Consider the following 17822-nt stretch of genomic DNA (forward strand, 5'->3'; position numbering starts at 1 on the left):
GGTCCGTTGAGATGCAGGGATCATCTGCACTCTCAAATCCATACGCTTTATTAAACATGCATCTTATCAATGTGGTGCTATTCATATATCATTTATATATACAGTATATGTGTGTATATATATATATATATAGTGTATATCTCACTATATCCATTAATTATTTCTCACTCCGGCTGCGTTCTTGAAGAACGAGCCTAAAGAGCCTCTTTCACAATGTTGTGTTTCATTGCCCTCGAGTGCACTCTTTAAACACCGCGTTCAAGTCATCACAGGTATAACACCTTTGTGGATGTTCACTCTGTGTTTTTCTCTTTAATTTATAGGTTTGTAAAACTCTCACCTGCGACAGTGACTGCCTCCATTGTGCAGCGCAGCCAAGGCTTATTAACGCGGTTAAGGGTTGGCTCTAAACAAATCTGTTGGGAAAACAAACAAAAAAAAGAAGGGGGGGGCAACCCATTATTTCACCGCGCACGGCGCCGGTTTTATTCCAGCGGTAAATTACAGATACACAAGTCTGAAGATGCTTTTCCTGGACTGAAAGGTGTCTCAAGTGCAGGTATAACAATAAACCGTGCGGAATACATGCAGCAGATAAGGTGTTTTGTTTGTCTGGATCCCCTACATGGCGTTACGTGCATTTACCTTTAAAACCAGTATTTATTTCTTCTACTAACATTACTCAAGGCAATTTACAGTGTTAAATACTTTTACAATCATTTACACAGCAGGGTATTCCTACAGTGTCAAATCAGGGCAAGCACCTTCATCAAGGACAGCTCGCAGGAGTGGGATTCGAACCAGCAACCTTTGGGATGTAAGGCAACCCCCTAATCATTGGGTCACCTGCTAACCCAATTTACCGTATATAGTATTTTCTTCTAACGCATAAGGTGGTTTTTTTTTTTTTTTTTTCCGAGTGTCTTATTTTCACCATTATTTTGGTTTCCTGTTGCGAGACACCGCGCCGCCAACGCGACTCATCCCCCGATGTCGGGTTTCATACGTGGTCCGTGCCAGAATCACGTACCGCATTCTCTCCAAAGACCGGAGCGAGTGTCACCCAACCGTGGCCTTCTTGTTCTTCCAGTTCAAGGTGTTGATGTACCTCGTTAACAGCAGCTCAGGAGGAGAATGGTTAACCAGTATCGAATATGCCCAAATAACTTTCTTAAAAATACCATAATTCATCACAGCATCGACATGTCAAAGAGAAACTCAGGTGTGGAGACAACAGAATTAAATGAGATTCCCAAGGGAGAAAGGTTTGCAAATTCAGCCTATATAGAATAATGGGCAAAACCTTTTTAAATTATTTTCTGTTATTCAGATTGAAATGAGATAATCAGGAAGAAGCACTTGAAGGGGGGGAAAAAAAAAAAAAAAAAAAGTCACTTTTGCTTTGGAAACCAACCGGTCGGGTTTTCGAAAGTAATAGAGATTCTGCCGATTAGGAAAACAATGCATGCGAGTCAAAAACAATTGATCCAAGTGGAAAAAACATCCATACTCTTTTACCCTTTGAGAATTTCCAGGTATTTAGAAAATTTTTGGTTAAAATGACCAAAAAAAAAAAAAAAAGTCTTGTTCCTTTGAGCGCCGTAAGAGGACGAATTGGGGAATGAACTCCACAGACTGGAAGTTCTTGCGAACTGAAGAAGTGGGGACTTTACATCATGACGTCAAAGGTCCTTAAAACGGCGAGGCCCATTTCCCCTGAAGGTACCACGGAATAGAGAACAGCCCCCAAAAACCCTTTCAACATCACTGATCGAGCAGCAGCACCTTCTCAAGACACTTGAAACTGGATTTTTTTTTTTTTTTTTTAAAAATATAAATGGGAACTTCTCAGCAGGTAGCACTAGTTCCTTGCAGCTCCTGTGCTGTGGGTTCGAATCCAGTTCGGTCTGTATGGAGTTTGAATGTTGTCCCAGTGTTCCTCTGTGTTTACTTCAGGTGCTCTGGTTTCCTCCCACAGTCCAAAGATGTGTGTTTCAGGTGAACAGGTGACTAAATTACCTTCAGTGTGTGCGAGTGCTCTGCGTTGTACCAGTGACCCACTCAGTGTACTGGTTTACCCCGCCTTACATTTCCAGGATAGGCTGCCATGACCCTGCCCTGGATAAACACTGAAAAGTCTTGTAAGATTTCAGAGGACAAACCTCAGGTTGTTAAAGCCATGGGAAGTTGTTACACCTCCGTGACTGATACACAAAATTTCAAAAAAAAGAACTGGCACATTTATGAAAAGGAGAGAACAGATTAAATTCTCCTAAGACCAGCCACCAGCCAGGTGAGTTGAGAACCCACCACCACATTGCAGCCAGGAAGTTTCAACCCCCTTCATTTTACTCTGATTACTACAGTAAGTGCTTTTTTCAACAATTTATACATTGCAGCTGCATACAGAAGAGAAAGTACAACATGGATTTCGAGAAATAAATCTTTATTTTGACAACATGTTTATCCCACCACCGCTGATTTGTTCCTAGCTTGGGAGTGCAGATGGTTAAGTAGAACACAACCGCTGAGTTCCAACACCATATGATCTTCAGTACAGCAGTCAGAGGGGAGTGAAACATGGGGGAATTAAGGAAGGATTAACACAAACTCTTGACCTTTAACCTTTGACCCAATAAGAAATGGACCAAATGAGACGACTCCTTTGTTAAAGGCGATTACAAAGCTAATTTGGCAAATGACCCTTTTACACAGCAGGGTGCTCTTACTGTATCGATACTGGGGACTAGAGTTTGAACCCAGGACCTTCTGACAGCAACATCAACAGTGTGTAGGAACTTTAGGAGGGTGAAAGAGGACAGAAGGGCGTCCTGGGGCATGACGACGCAGTCGTCCTGTTCTCGGAGCAGCTCGTGGACAGGGAGGCTGAAGGTACCGGTCCCAGCGAGTCCAAACAATACACACTTTTACAAATATGCTCAGCTGCTGAAAAGATCCCACTGCGCACTTGATTGTCGAACGCCATGCTTCCACTTCTCGACGCTGGCAGCTGGTGAACTGGAGCGGATTAGACACACGCACACTCACGCATTCTCACACACTGTAGTCTTTGTTCTAAATGCACAAAAACGTGTTCGGAAACGTTCCTCTTTGCACAGAAGCCAAAAAAAAAAAACCAAACCCCAAGAAAATAAAACCAGAGACTGGAGTAGAACGACAGTAATTGGAAGGACATTCATCCACAAACAGAAGTTATTGCTCTAAAACAGCTTCAGCTCAGAAGTTAAATTATATAGTTTTTTTTGTAGAAATATCTTAACTGAAATATACACTGTACACTGCTATTGCTGCCCCGTAGAAAACGGTTTCCGGTACTTTCCGGTAACAGTTTGTCAGATGGCACGTGCCAGGATTCCATATATGGTACCTGAATGGTTGCCTGGAACAAGAACCCCACATGCGCACACGCATGCACGCAAGCACGCACACAGTTCACCCCACACCTGAAACACAGTTCGGCAGGCGGAGCTTCTGCTAAAAGTTCAACAGTTTGTTGATTTTTACCAGTAAAAAAGTTCTGCAGTACAGCACTCCTGATTGGCCCAGTGAGTCAATGATAGCATTTGGAAGCTCCTCCCATTTGGGGATTCTTCTCTGGACCATCCGGGAGAGCCCATCAGCTTGGCACTTATTGGGAGGACTCACTTTGTCAAGTCTGTTTATTGAAACGTCTGCGAATAGAAGAAATACCATCCTATATGCCCACAATACAGAAACAGTCCAAATGGGACACGCAGGAAATCTATCGTCAAAAACAAGAAATATGCTCACAGTCCAAATCCAATTTTAGAAAGTTGCGAGAACGACACTGGTATCACGTACTTCTGCTCATTAGAATGAGTAAGAATGTGGTAAAGCTGAGCAGGGGGCTGCGCTACAATCCTGCCTGTGATGAAGAAACACTTCGCGTGGGAGGTGCTCAAGAGGCTCAAGCTGCGAATTCTGAAGTTCTCACCCCAGGTCAGAAAGATTGTTCAGAGGCAGCGGAAATGCAAAATATCCTCCTGTTCGCAAAGTGTCTGTCGAATGCTCGTCTGAGCAGGACTCCAGCTCGGGTTCGACGTCTGCTCGAGCAGCTCTTCCGCTGGTGGCAAAATGCCTGGGCCTGGATCTCACACGTACGCCCCGAGAGCTGCGTGGAATTCGGTCAGGCACTGAACGAGCTGCTGAAATTTAGGTCTCTCTTCTGGGTCCAAGGCCCAACAGCAGGCCATCACCGCAAACCTGCAACCAGACAAAGGCACCAAAATCAAGTCTCTCAAACCAGCACATCCATCACTTGCAAACTGTTGAAAACAGACGGTCTTTATTTCCTCATAAACAACACTCAATCTGGGGGAAACGAAGCACGTTTCGTACAGGTGAGGAGCTCCGGATGCACACACAGGTTACGTGCAAAATCACGGAGCTATTAGGAGAGCAGAAGAGAAGTGGGTGGAAAGAGATGGGTTTTCAGACACTTCTTGAACGATGAAAGGGCAGCTGTGAGGGACGGAGGAAGCTCATTCCATAACGTTGGTGACTAAACTGAGAAGCTACAGACTTTTTGATCCAGAGCCCTTGTGAGCAGAACCTCCAAGCAGCCAGAGGTGATGCTCAGAACATATAACAAACTGTCCAACCACATCTCCCAAGGGAGGTGTAGATAAAATTCTGGAGAATACATCCTACTTAACGATATCCTGTAAGTCATCTGGCACCTGCGAATCTGAAACGTAATGGGGAAACTCATGAGCAACAGCTGAATATCTCTGAGGTCACAATGATGGCATCGCTAGAACAAAAGCGTTTGATTAATAATGTGGTTCAAATGAGGAGGACCTGCAGAGGAGGAGTACAATCCAGTGCTGAAGATCCACCCACAGTGTTGGAGACAATTCGCAGAGCACAAAGTGTTACGCCCGTGTGGCATCGTGTACATGAAGCCCACTGCTCTCTGTCTTGTATGATGGCAGGAACTCCACGACCTACAGCTGTCAGAAGCCTGAAGGAACCTGCAGGAGAGCGATGATGGTGCCTCACTGGGCATCACCAGCTCTCCATTACGCCGAGATGCTGCCAAAGTCACGTTTGTTCCTTCCACCAACTTTGCTACTGTGCCCAAACTCCAGGGGGTTGGTGAGCTGAGGTGCTTCTCCACAGGCTTGTGCCAGCAAAATTCAGACCAAGTAACAACAGCGTAAAACACACTTCCCTGATAAAATACCTCCGCAAACCTGCACTTGAAGTGAATGCGGATTGAGGCCTTCAAAGGACACAATGGAGTACATGAAGCTCTGAACAATCCAAGAAAGCCAATCCTACTGTATTATTGTTTCACTGCACATCGCATTCCAATTTCCCACATAAATAATCATTTCACACAAATACGTATGCATGTCCACATGCGTGCGCCTTACAGAAGAGTAAAACTGTTTGCGAGGAGAACAAGCTGAACACATCACTTCAAACTGACTTCAGAGATAAGAGGTTTTTGTTATGATTTGTTCCACGAAACTCATGTAAAATTCATCACCCATCGCATCCAGTGAACCAACATCTCTGGGCCTCCGATGCGCTTTGACTGACAGAGAGCCTTGAAACATCTGACTGGCAGCCATTGCACAGAACCAGCGGAAAGCGGGCCAAACCAGAGGAGACGCAGCGGCTGAGTGGATACGATTATACTGCTGCAAAAGTGCGTTTGTTTATCAATATTTCTGAGGCCCGACTGTTGTCGCCATGAACAATCTTGGTCTAGTTATTTCACCCCAACAGTAACTGGAGCTCAGGGGTGAGACTAAAATGAGGAACATGTGTCAGCATCACTGCTGCTAATGGAAGGCATTTATGGAGAAAGGGGAATATGCCAAGATTTCCAAAGTGCTTTTAGGGATCCCGGGGCTTAAATATTTTCACTGTACAGGTATGGTTGCCCCAAAGTGCTGCTTTGTTCATTCACAGAATAGCGTTAAGTACCATAAAGTGCACTGTAAGAGCGGTTACAGTGTATTGTCAAACCCTGCTGCTCCCATGGCTTCAGCAGGGCAAAACGTTAATGAAAATGATCTTCCTTGTGGCCGTCCGAAACTTCCTCCAGCGGGCCAGGATTAGCGGAAGATGAATTGAACCCAGCCCGCTTAGACCTATCGCGATGGCGATGCCGCGCAAACATATCGTCCCGGACATCGGCGCTCCTGGCCCGCATTCGGTTGCCGGCCATTGCAGGAAGTCGATAAGACTCCCTCCCGTCTTAACTGTGCCAGGAGCCGATGGCCATTTTCAAATTGTGTTCTGAAGCTTCGGGACCGTCCAGCCACACAGGCTCCATCTGCGTGTTCAGGAGAGGGTTGACCTTCCTGCAGTGACCTTTTCTGCTTGTTCCCTTCGCTAATCCAGCTTTTCCCACTTGAGGGGAAGAGAGAAAAAAACAAAAGCGGTGCATGGAAGACTGGAGTGCTGCTAGTACGTGGGGGGGGGGGGTGGGAACCCTGAAGCCCATTTTTTGAAGTGAGACGAGTGTTTTGCCAAAACATTGACACTGATTCCAGATGGCGGAGCTGCAAGAAGGGCTGTTGGGGGGGGGGGGGGGGGGGGGGGGAATGCGTGACTCACAGTTCGTCGGGGCAGTTGATGGGCTGTGCTATCCTGTAGCCGTCCTTCAGGTACGCTGCCATCTCGAAGGGGTCGATGTCCACGTAAGGGGTCTGGCCCAGGGTCATGAGCTCCCACAGGGTTACACCAAACGCCCACTGCCAAAAAGACACGGGAAGGGTCAAACCACCGGTGATTGATGGGAGGAATAAAGAGATGAAGAATGGCTCTTTAACAGACATTTTACACTAAATAATATACAGTCTGTCAAACTGAGGAAAGAACATGCATTTTGATCAACATCTCCATATTTAAAAGCAATAAACGACAAGACCGGGGCTCAGTGCCTCACGTCCTTCTAGGTCAAGCTAAATCTCACCATGGTCACTGCGACATAGACCAACACCAGGCAATCCAGGTCTTTCTCACCTGCCACCACGGGCCACGACCATGCCCCCTCCCCAAGGAATAGCCTGGGGAGTGGTGAAGGGAGCAGCCCGGCGCCGTCACGTGACCCGAGATCCCTGCACTCCGACAAGAACAATGAGAGGAAATTCGCTGGGCATCCGAGCCGTTTACTCAGCCAGTGGTAAAAAGCAAGCTGGCTTCGGAGAGCATTGTGTCCATAGTGGGCCAGGGCCCCTCAGCAACACTCCGACTCACAGCGAAGGTCCTTTTCAGGGTATCGCATTTGGCAACGATTAAGGAAACCACTGACATTGCATCGATGGAAAAGATGACATGCTGCCACCTCCAGAGTGCTGATCAACGATTGCTGAACTTCCCCAGCATGAGAATGAAAAAGGGAGGTGGTGGCGTGTGGGAGGAAGCGCAGGCGGGGCTCCTCCTCCGCAGCTCCTGTCCTGGTGGACTCTGCTGTTACGCTTCATTCCTCTTACTTGCAGACATCCCCATCGCTCTCTTAAGGACCCACTGACTATGACAGATCAGCTGAAGCTGTGTTAAGATGAGTTGCGCTGTGTCCCCGGCTGAGACCTCTCCCCGTTCTGGGCCTACCTTTCCCAAGAAGATCATTGCTTTTGCCAGCAACATCAGAACTCATGTTTTAATTCCACGCGCCTGGTATGTGCTCTGGAAAGCACAGTGTGTGAATCTGGGGTCTTCTGGGTGACAGGGAAGTTCACGAGAGGCCAGTGCAACGAGGATCTGCTATCGGTCCGGTTACTCCCATTACAGGGACAGCTGGTAGCCTAATGGTTAGAGCTGCTGCCTTTGGACCCAAAGGTTGCAGGTTTGATTCCCATTTCCAACTCTAGTACTCTTGAGCAAGGCACTTACCCTAAATTGCTCCAGTAAAATTACCCAGATGTATAAATGGGTAAATATTTGTAAGTACCTTAACACTAAGTCGCTTTGGAGAAAAGCATCATCTAAATGAATAAATGTATGTAAATGTACTCAGCGCTCATCTCCCACCACCGAGTTCTCACACATGCCAGGTGAACAAGCTCCGAAACAACGACGCCCCGACAAGGCACGGAGCCACGCTCCTGACGCACTGTGGTTTTCCAGATGAAAACCGCAGGTAAGCAAAGCTTATTTCCATTGTGACGGGGGAAGTTTGAACAAAACCTTGACTAAGAGCGTGTTGCCTGGGGGTCTAAATTAAAGGCTGTGTGGTGCCTGGCCCAACAAGCCCGAACAGATGTAGCGCAGCAAACCAGTGGACAAATCTCTTCCCCAGCTGTGCTGTCCAGGCTGAGAGCCGTGTGACTGCACATTACGGCAGAGCCGGAGCTCAGCTTTGCACCGGATCAGGTCAATCACACATGGTTGAGGTATTTTAAATTTATATTATTACATGACAAAAGCAGGCAACAGTGGATCATGGCACTGAAACCCCACCTTAAAGATATGAGCTAAGAATGCAAATTACTTATTTATTGAAGATCGATCATTTTTGTAATGTGGGGTCCTGGTGGTCCAGAGCCTAACCTGTAAGTATAGAGCATGAGGAAGAACACACCCTGGGACAACAGTCAACCATAGAGCAATCACAGAGTATAAGCAATTTAGACTCTCCAATTCACGTGGAGGATATCATCTTTGGATTGCGGGTGGAAACCGAGCCACCAGTGCTACCCGCTGCACCACTGTGTCGCTCCAAAAACAAAGAAAGATTGTCACCGGCGGAGTGCCGCGTCTCACCACGTCGCTGGCGCTAGAGAAGTCGTTGTGCAGCAGGCTCTCCAGGGCCATCCAGCGGACAGGCCGGTTCTCGTTGTCCCCCAGGCAGTGGTAGTCCATGGGGAAGAGGTCTCTAGCCAGGGCGTTGTCTGTAATCTTCACCTGCATACTGTCGTCGATGCTGCGGATGGGAACGAGAGGAACCCTTATCAACACCACATTCCTTACGCGGGGAACAAAACGCTGCCTGGAAAGCGCTCACCCGTGCTCACGTCATCAGGTGCTCGCATCATCACACTCACACAACCACCTGCAAGCACGAACAAGTGCCAAGAAACACAGTCCCGTGACAAAACTGTGCAGCTGCCAAAAATATTTAGCTAAAAAACACACTGATATAAATGGGAGTGAACACACTGCTGGTATTTTACGGTGAAAAAGTTGTTTTAAAACAGCAAGTGAACTATGGGATGTGTTCTAATGCCCTGGCAGGATGCACACCTCATACACATGCAGATACATTCCCGAAAGGCACTGGCTGGATTAGGCGCAAGGGTCGAGGGCTTCTACTTACACGCAATTCCTGGCAGCTAGGTCTTTGTGGATGACCTCTCTGCGAGCCAAGTAGCTCATCCCACAGGCAATCTGGATGGCCATGTGAACAAGGTCCTGCTGGGAAATGGCCTGAAAAGAGAGGAGGAGAAAGACAGGGGTCCAGTGAACCCCAGATATAGAAACCAACCAAAATCATTATTATTCACTGTCCATAACTACCCCGGTGCTCATTTGGCACAGCGTCAGCCACAAAACATGTGAGGAGACAAGGCTCTGGAGATGAGATTTGGCCCACGTGCGACAAAGAGACCGCAGCAGAAGACCGTGCAGAGAAAACCATGCGCTCTAATCCCAGCATGAAGCCGAGTAGACCAAGTCAGAGCTGCAGCTTCAACGTCCAGAGGGAAGACGTGAAACGGGTGTGGCTGGCTGAGGATTCTACGGCGCAAGAGGGCCGAGCCGTGTGCGGCTGCGCTGCTGTATTCCCATCCAAAATGCTTGCGGCAACATGGATACAAAGCGAGACAAAAACATCTGCTCCATGTTGCATGACAGCAATGTCTCATATGCTACAAGGGCATGTGGGATAAGGACTGCTGGAGATGGGCGTTCCGATACAAAGGAATGCAGGTGCACATTTCAGATGTTTTGCTGCTATCGCATGAGTCCCTTGAGCAGAACAATGAACAAATAGAACATCAAAAGCGGACAACCGTAAGAGCAGATAGGAGACAGGAGCAGAGCAAAGACTGGAGGCCTGTACAAAGCCTAAATATTTGCCAGCTCCTTATGCAGGTGACTGTTTTACAGCTCTTGGTTGATCGCAAAACCACAAATAAGTGATTCACAGATCCAAAGGTCGCAGGAGGAGACGCGCGGGTAGTGACTGGCGCACGCAACCTTCGCTACGGCACCGCGCCACGTTCCGACATGCAGACAGCTGCCCTCCGTGTTGCCCAAACATTAAGCAACTGCCACTGTTTTGTATAAATATCTATAGCCCAGATTTCGGTATACAGTTTTTGGACTTGGGTCAAGGGCTTCGGGAAGCTGCTCCGACCTCCGATTACCGAGAACCGTTCGGAGGATATCGGAATGTGGCCTCCACAGACATCCTGACACGTCACTCGCGTTAGGCACCTACATTTTGAAAACCCCAGCATTGCAGGGACTTGCAAGCTTTGTGAGAACAGCCCGGTGTTTTAAATAACAGCGCTTGTCCCAAAAACTGTAATTAGCAGGTGAAGAAATCGCTCGAGACAACCACAGCTACACACTCACTTCCTCACCCATACATTCGCTTCTGCTGGCCACCAGGGGTTCGTCTCGCAGCATTGCCCTCTGTGAGTGGGTGAGGACACAGCCTGGCACGCGGCAGGGACTCACCTGGGGGTTGTTGGCCTCAGCCAATTTGCACTGGCGCAAGAAGAGCTTGAGGTTACCCCAGTTCATGTAGGGCAGCAGGACCATGGGTTTCTCGCCATCCTCTGTGCACACGTGGCTGATGGGCAGCAGGTTTCTTCAGAAACAGACATGGCACAGGGAGACATTACAGCTGTACATCTGGCCAGCGTTTTGCTCCAAAGTTGCATATTAATCAGAGAAACAAGTTATTTCAACAACAGATGAAGACCTTTAGATATGGAAAAAGATTTTTGATACCCATCCCTCAAGTAGCTACTGTACAAGTGACTTCCAAACTTTCAAAACACCATCATTCAGACAGATACTCATAGCAGAGGGTGTTGGACTCCTGTGTAGCTGGTAGAGGTAGACTTAGAACCTTTTTAAATGCGGGATGGGATTCAGTCGTTCTGAGGGACAGTGGGAGTTTGTTCCAGAGAATACAACAGATACATCCTGCATAGATACATCCACAGGATCCGTCCTTACCTCATAACTAACTGCCCAACTTCTTGTCCAGGCCATGGTGACATCTGGACTACTGCAACTCTCTCGAGCTGCCTTCCTACTACTGCGATCAAACCTCTACAGTTGATACAGAACGCTGCTGCCCGAGTTGTGTTTGACTTGCCAAAACATTCCCATGCATGTCCTCTACTCCTTTCTGTGCACTGGCTTCCTAGAGCTGCCCGAGTCAAATTTAAGAGCCTGGTTATGGCCTACAAAAGCATCAATAGAACTGCTCCCAGCTATTTACAAGAATTTATCAACCGCTACACCCCAACCAGACCCCTTCACTCATCTACTTCAGCTTGGTGGTCCCGCGCATGTAAAGTACGGAGGTTCTCTATTCTGGCTCCGTTGTAGTGGAATGACCTCTCCCTTTCACTCAGAACTGCTGAATCTCTGTCCATATTTAAGGGTCTGAAAACTCACCTCTTCTGGACTCACAATCTCTCAAGCTCATGTAAGGTGTAAATGTTCATGCACTATAACTTCACGATCATGTCCACATAAGCTGCTACTCCTGTATTGTACATAAATGTTTGTGTACCTTTAGAATAAAAAAAAAAGTTCTGTAGGAAGGTGATCAGGAATTGTCTATTTTGAGTTTTATGCATCTACTCGTGTAATGAACATCAGTGCATATAGTGGAAAAAACTACGTTTACTAATCACGTCTGCAACTTTCTCCTAATGTAATGCACAAATTGTATTTTCTCTGAGATGTACGTCGCTTTGGAGAAAAGCGTCTGATAAATGAACAAATGTAAAAGTAAAGAACTGCAGAGAGCCAATGGGCTTTCAGTTTAGACCCTTGGCAGCTGGAGCTGTGCAGCACTCTTGCTGGGGTATAGAGGGGTCATTCGGTCCTGAACACATAGCGCTGGTGATGCTTTAACCATCTTGTCTCCAGAACCTCAGCATATCATTACCAGGATTTTCAGACCCTGCCGTGTACCCTCTCCAATCACCCGCGGCGGGGCCATGTTTCTCACATGCTCCAAATGACCCAATCAGAGGTGAGCATGAGCTCTACATTCCACCATTTTGGTTTCCTTCATCCCTTCCCACTTCCCCCCCGACTGCCCGATCAATTCGGAAGAGCATCGTTTCTCTCATACGAGAGCTTCAGCTCGCAGGACAGCTCTGCCCTTCAGCTGCAGGGCAGCTTGTTAACACCCTTTCATCCCATCGCTCTTTTGCAGCCAGCAGCAGCGGAGACTTGCAGGCTTGTCCGCGACACGGAACACGCAAGGTCTTGCAAGAAGAGCGCTGCAGGGCCGCCACTGACAAAGGCACAATTGTGTGGTTGCAAGTGCTGTTAAGACTCCTGATTCTCTGAAGAATGATAAACGCTTCACACACAACCGCGGTGCACACCACAACGGAGCTCAGCGCCCTCTCGCCCAGGAGCCGCGCCTGGACAAAGTCTCCAGCACGGTGGATAAGCAGGGCGGGCACGGGACTGTGGGCACCTCCTGAACAAATAAAATACCGACATGAGGAAGAGATCCTAGATTAGGGCATTCAAACGACTGGAAAAGCTGTTTACCTGCAGCATGTCCCTGAGTTCCAGGAAATACGACAGTAACGCCCTACAAGTAGTTTCACAGCTGGTCCACCGAGAACACAGCACAAAGGAAGGGGCAAAATTACGGCAATGCGGTGATGGGACCGATAAAATACTCAGACACCTGACACATGAGAGGAAGCAGGGCTGTGGAGAGGAGGGTGGGTCTGGAGTGTTGCGCCACACGCAACTCTCGACAACTTCTTTACTCACACACACCTCTTCACATTTGGCCTCTGGACCAAAATTGTGAGTCTGCCGAAGTCTGATTTCTGGGAAGCAGTGCCATGCACATCCTGTTCAGGAGGGAGAAGCACATGCCGCGGTCGATTGCACAAGACCCCGTCAGGCTCACCTGTGATGGAGACCCCGGAGCTTGCAGCTTTCCGTCAGCATCATCGTCACCTGCACCTCGGACGCATGATCTAGCAGACGGAGAGAGGGAGACAGGAGACAGTCATACTATGGTTACATAAAGTGTTAAAAAACACTCATTACAAGAATTTCTCAACTTTAACAAGTTGTTGGGTCTCAAAGATAAAAAAAAGTGGCATTTTTAAACTGCAGCTTTCCAGTCCAACCAGTGTGAAAAATGTCAGGGAGGATGGTGAACTCGCTGTGATTTCCAGCAAAATTAAGCAATGCATCTTTCAGACACATTCCGGAGAAACACTCAAGAAACACTACATTTTACATTTATTTATTTAGCAGATGTTTTTCTCCAAAGTGACTTCTAACAAACTATGTAGTGTTATCAGCCCACACACCTTATTCACCATGGTGACTTACACTGCTAGATACACTACTTACAATGGGTCACTCATCCATACATCCATACATTATAGGCTTAAAAGAGATTACATTCCTTCCAGTTTCCAGGTGCGTTGAAAACCCCCCCGAGACCGAGGTAATACGGGCCACAGGAAGCGAGGGATGCTGTCTGCTATGCGCTTCACCTCAGCCCTGACCTGCGGCTGCAGCAGGACGTAGTCCTGGAACACCCTTCGGCCGCTGGCACGAAGGTCCCGGTCCGTTGGCCCTGGTTAATGAAAGGGCAGCTAAGGGCCCCATTGTGTCTCCTCACCGTGCTCCAGAGGATCCAGTGTTTTTTCCTGCCCGTGAGTGGTTTTGCAGTGTAGGCGAGGCGGGCACCATTGTGCGCCCACTCTTGGACCTGCCCTGACCCTATGATAGCACCGTCAGGCCTGGGAGAGGGCCGGTGACCGCAAATGCACCACACGGGTCTCTTGGGCGGGCGAACAACAGGCAGAGTCAATTTATCATAAGCCTCACGGCTGCACAAACGGAAAGGTCGCCATAGTAACGAGTACTTTGGAACAGCCTGTCTTGGGGCAGTTCTGGGCGTTACCTTTCCGCACCACTCATCAACCTGGGCATCGGGTGAGAAAGTCGACCCAGTCGCTCCTGGTTTAGAACTGGCCAAGTCGATATATCCGAAAGGGCACAATTTCACAGAATGAGCTTCAACACCACTAATGGACTGCCATTTAGAAGAGGAGTTTGCGTGTTCTGCGTCGTATTCTTGTAGGCTTCCCACAGGTGACCTGGCTCCCTCCCACAGCCCAAAGATGTATGCTTCAAGTTGACTGGTGACTCCAAATTACCCTCAGTGTGCGAGTGTGTGTGTGTGTGTGTGTGTGAGAGAGAGCGAGATCATCAGCAGCATGCCTCGGGTAAGCCCAGACATGCTCAGGGAACACTGCAGTACGCACGCGGAGCACATAGTGACGTCACCAAGGAGTCCGTGACTTTACACTTGTACTGACTGGGCTGCTTCCACGGCAAACTGAGGGGGCGGAGCCGGGCGGCGCAGCAACAGCTGGAGACTGCCTAAATACACTCGTGTATGTTTAGCCAAGCGTCTGGACGCTGCCTTGACTGCTTGCCTTGCAAGACACCGTGTCAATACAGCAAGAGAGATGTTATAAACAGGCCCCATTGTGATGATAGGGAAGAAACATGTACGTGTGTGTGTCTGTGTGTCGCAAAGCATTGTAAAAGCCCACTGTTACAACACTGTTTTCGTCATGCCATCAGCAAGTTGCCGCGCACTGGAAGACGTGAGTCCATTTATGGGGTGTACGTGAAGGAATCTCCCAGCATGCTCTTGTGCTGAGAGAACAGAACAGCCAGTTCCAGCTTCTCTTCCTGCCAGAGGTTAAAGTCCAGACTTCAGACCATGAATGGCACTTAAGCGAGCAACAAGCGCTCCGAGACAGAGGTTGATGAGAGTCGCGGAGAAGGGGGGGGGGCATTGCCGACACTTCTGAGCGTGCTCACTCCCGCCCACAGCATGTCCACAGCGACAGCCTTCTGCCAAGGAAGCGAGGGCAGCACACGTGGAACAACATCATGTCAGGTTTGCACAAAAAGGACATTGTTACCCTAATAAAAATGCTCAGCCATGACTTGGAGGAACATAAGAGCGTCTTTTGTACCAACTAGACACGCTCCTGCTGTCAAACGCTCAATCTGAAAATTTTCAAAGATACGAACACCACCCGGGTCATTTTTTTTTTTAAAAAAACCTTTAACAGCACTTTCTCTGCACACAGGCCAGTTGATGGGTGTCAAAGCTGGGGGAGAACAGCAGCATGGGAGCACCTTCATTCAACTTCTTTCCACAGTGTTTACAGCTTATGTCTAGAGAGTCAGTGATTAACTTGATGAGGAACCTTCCACATGTTTACTGGGTGAATTAGTCAACAAACATAGGTTTACAAAAGCAACATGTCTATTTTTAATCTTTCTCCATTTTAACATGGCTTGAAGTTTTTTTAAAAAAAAAAGTGAAAAAATTTGACGCTTTTCCCCAAAACCACTTGCAAAGTTAAACTACTTACAATTATTTACCTATTTTTCCAGCGGGGTAATTTTAGGGTAAGTATCTTGCTCAAGGGTACTATAGCTGGAGGTGAGATTCAAACCTGCAGCCTTTGGGTCCAAAACGAGCAGCACTAACCACTACACAACCAGCTGCCCCCTTTATTTATTATAGCCATTTATTATAGCTACAACCAAGATTTCTGCAGATTTTTACATGTAAAACTCACTAAGACAAGTAGTATTAACCTTCCGTTGACTTTACTCTGCTAGAGCGTAATGTGAAAATACTGGAAACACCATTTGGTCAGACGATGCTGAAAGGTGTGTAACTGAAGGAGCACCGTGGTTCCAGCCAACACTTACCTTTGATGACCACCTTCCCTTTAAAAAAAAAAAAAAACATACTTCAAGCTCTCAGTGGATTTAATGCTCAAATTAAATGTGCGCCTCAAAGGGTGGCATTAAGGCAAATCTCATGTTTCACATTAAGTGACATTAAGAGTAAAGGATGGTGGGTAAGAACAGCCTTAAGGGAAGTTTAACACTTGCTGATTGTTTGGGATTGGCTTTGAAGGTTTGGCCTTGGATGAGCCGCAGGGGCATTGATCACGACTGTTTTTACACGTCAGTCACTGAAACGCGGTACATATTTGTGGTAACTGCACTTTGTATTCTACACGTTGGCCCGAACACAGTCGTTCCTGAGTGTGCACAGAGAGGCAGAAAGAGAGAGGAGACGCACCTTTAACTGTTTTCACAAAGACGCGCTTCTCCTTGCTCGGGTCCTTCTCGTCCAGGAGAATTCCATGGAAAATGCGCCCAAAGGTACCTGGGGGGGGACAACCATTTAAAGCAGGCAGAAGCAGACAGACCGTGCTGTGCTTTTTAGCAGGAACAGTCACTCACCAAACACCACAGTATTCTCCCTTTACTGACCGCAACAGACTTTTTTTTTTTTTTTTTTTTTTTAACATGACAAATTTTCACACCGAAGGAACCCTGTCCTTCTCTGGATCCCATCCTCTGGGCGCAGCTCAACAATGTCAGCATAGCGCCAAGCGACACAGCCGCTCTTGCGGGTTTCTACACAGCAGCGCCCTGGTGAAAGTTTGGGAGAGGGACCAAGAGTGGCTCCTCTACACCAGGCTGTGTTCAGTAGCTTCCAGGACCATGCCACCCTTCCTACCTCCTTTTTCCACTCCGGATACCAACCCCGGGGCATTTCTTCGAAAGAACAATTTCGAAACAGCTGCAGAGGGAGGAACGGGGGGCTCAAAATGTCCACAACAGGGGGTCTTACAGAACACAATGTGGCTCAGGAAATTAAAACTTCTGCCTTTCATAATTAAAGCCCCAAAAATTTCAAAACTTATCCCATGGGAAAATACTTCGCTGAGGTCACAGAACGGTCCTGTTATTTGCTGCATCACAGATGTTTAAAAACAAAGTTCTTTTTTCCAGCAATGTGAAGCAAATCCACGCTGACAGTAACTCGAGCTCCAAGTTACACTCCAACCAGGTGCATTTTGTGCCAACAATCCAACTCTCCACGTGCTGATGTCCTGCTCAAACCCCCACTGTGGACTAAGGCATCCCATGGGTGACAGGGCTCGAGCAGGAAGGTGGAGTGCAGAGCAGAGGACCATGTAAATCCTGCTGCCTACCGGGATTCTGGGATCAGAGCCAGCGGTGCAGGAAAAACGGACATCGAGTGGCGTCAAGCGGCTGTACCGCTCTCGGGAGGACAAGGAAGGATTCTGGGTGGGGAAATCTTTGTGGAAACCCTCACTCACATGCACAGCAGACAGCAGGAAGCGCATGAAGAGTAAAACACGGTGAAAAATACATACTGTTCCTGTGGCTTGACACAGAAATCAGAATGCTCTTTAACGATGGTGGGGGGAGGGGGGGGCGTACCTTCCTGCAGGACGTCACGTAGCGTGACCCTCTCCCGGGAGATGGCGATGTCCTTCACCTTGGCCTTGGCCTCTGCCATGGTGACGCTCTTCAAGTCGTTCTTCTCGATGCGCAGCGACGGGTAGCCTGAGAACACATACACGTCGGTGCACGCAGTTTAGAGCTCAGGAGCCACAACACAAACGGCAAACCGAACGCGCGAGCAAAAGCCCAGAAGTACGTCCCACCGAGATTTGTACTGAAGGAGGTAACATGCGTTCAAAGCATTGAACCAAACCCAAAGC

General features: G+C 48.0%; 1 protein-coding gene across 2 annotated transcripts in view; it reads right to left on the minus strand.

The window, feature by feature from the left end:
- Window positions 1-2452: 2452 nt before the first annotated feature.
- Window positions 2453-17822, minus strand: part of LOC108921462 (tyrosine-protein kinase RYK-like) — a 41918-nt gene continuing 26548 nt past the window's right edge. For both annotated transcript variants that reach the window (XM_029249167.1, XM_018730936.2), the window contains 8 exons: window positions 17539-17664; window positions 16364-16450; window positions 13130-13199; window positions 10684-10816; window positions 9317-9426; window positions 8764-8923; window positions 6616-6752; window positions 2453-4245 (listed from right to left, as the gene is read on the minus strand). In XM_029249167.1, the coding sequence (XP_029105000.1) occupies window positions 4134-4245; window positions 6616-6752; window positions 8764-8923; window positions 9317-9426; window positions 10684-10816; window positions 13130-13199; window positions 16364-16450; window positions 17539-17664 (935 nt within the window). In that variant the 3' untranslated portion in view covers window positions 2453-4133. The remainder of the gene's footprint in view (window positions 4246-6615; window positions 6753-8763; window positions 8924-9316; window positions 9427-10683; window positions 10817-13129; window positions 13200-16363; window positions 16451-17538; window positions 17665-17822) is intronic.

Source organism: Scleropages formosus, chromosome 25 (assembly GCF_900964775.1).
Source record: "Scleropages formosus chromosome 25, fSclFor1.1, whole genome shotgun sequence".
Lineage (NCBI taxonomy): Eukaryota > Metazoa > Chordata > Actinopteri > Osteoglossiformes > Osteoglossidae > Scleropages > Scleropages formosus.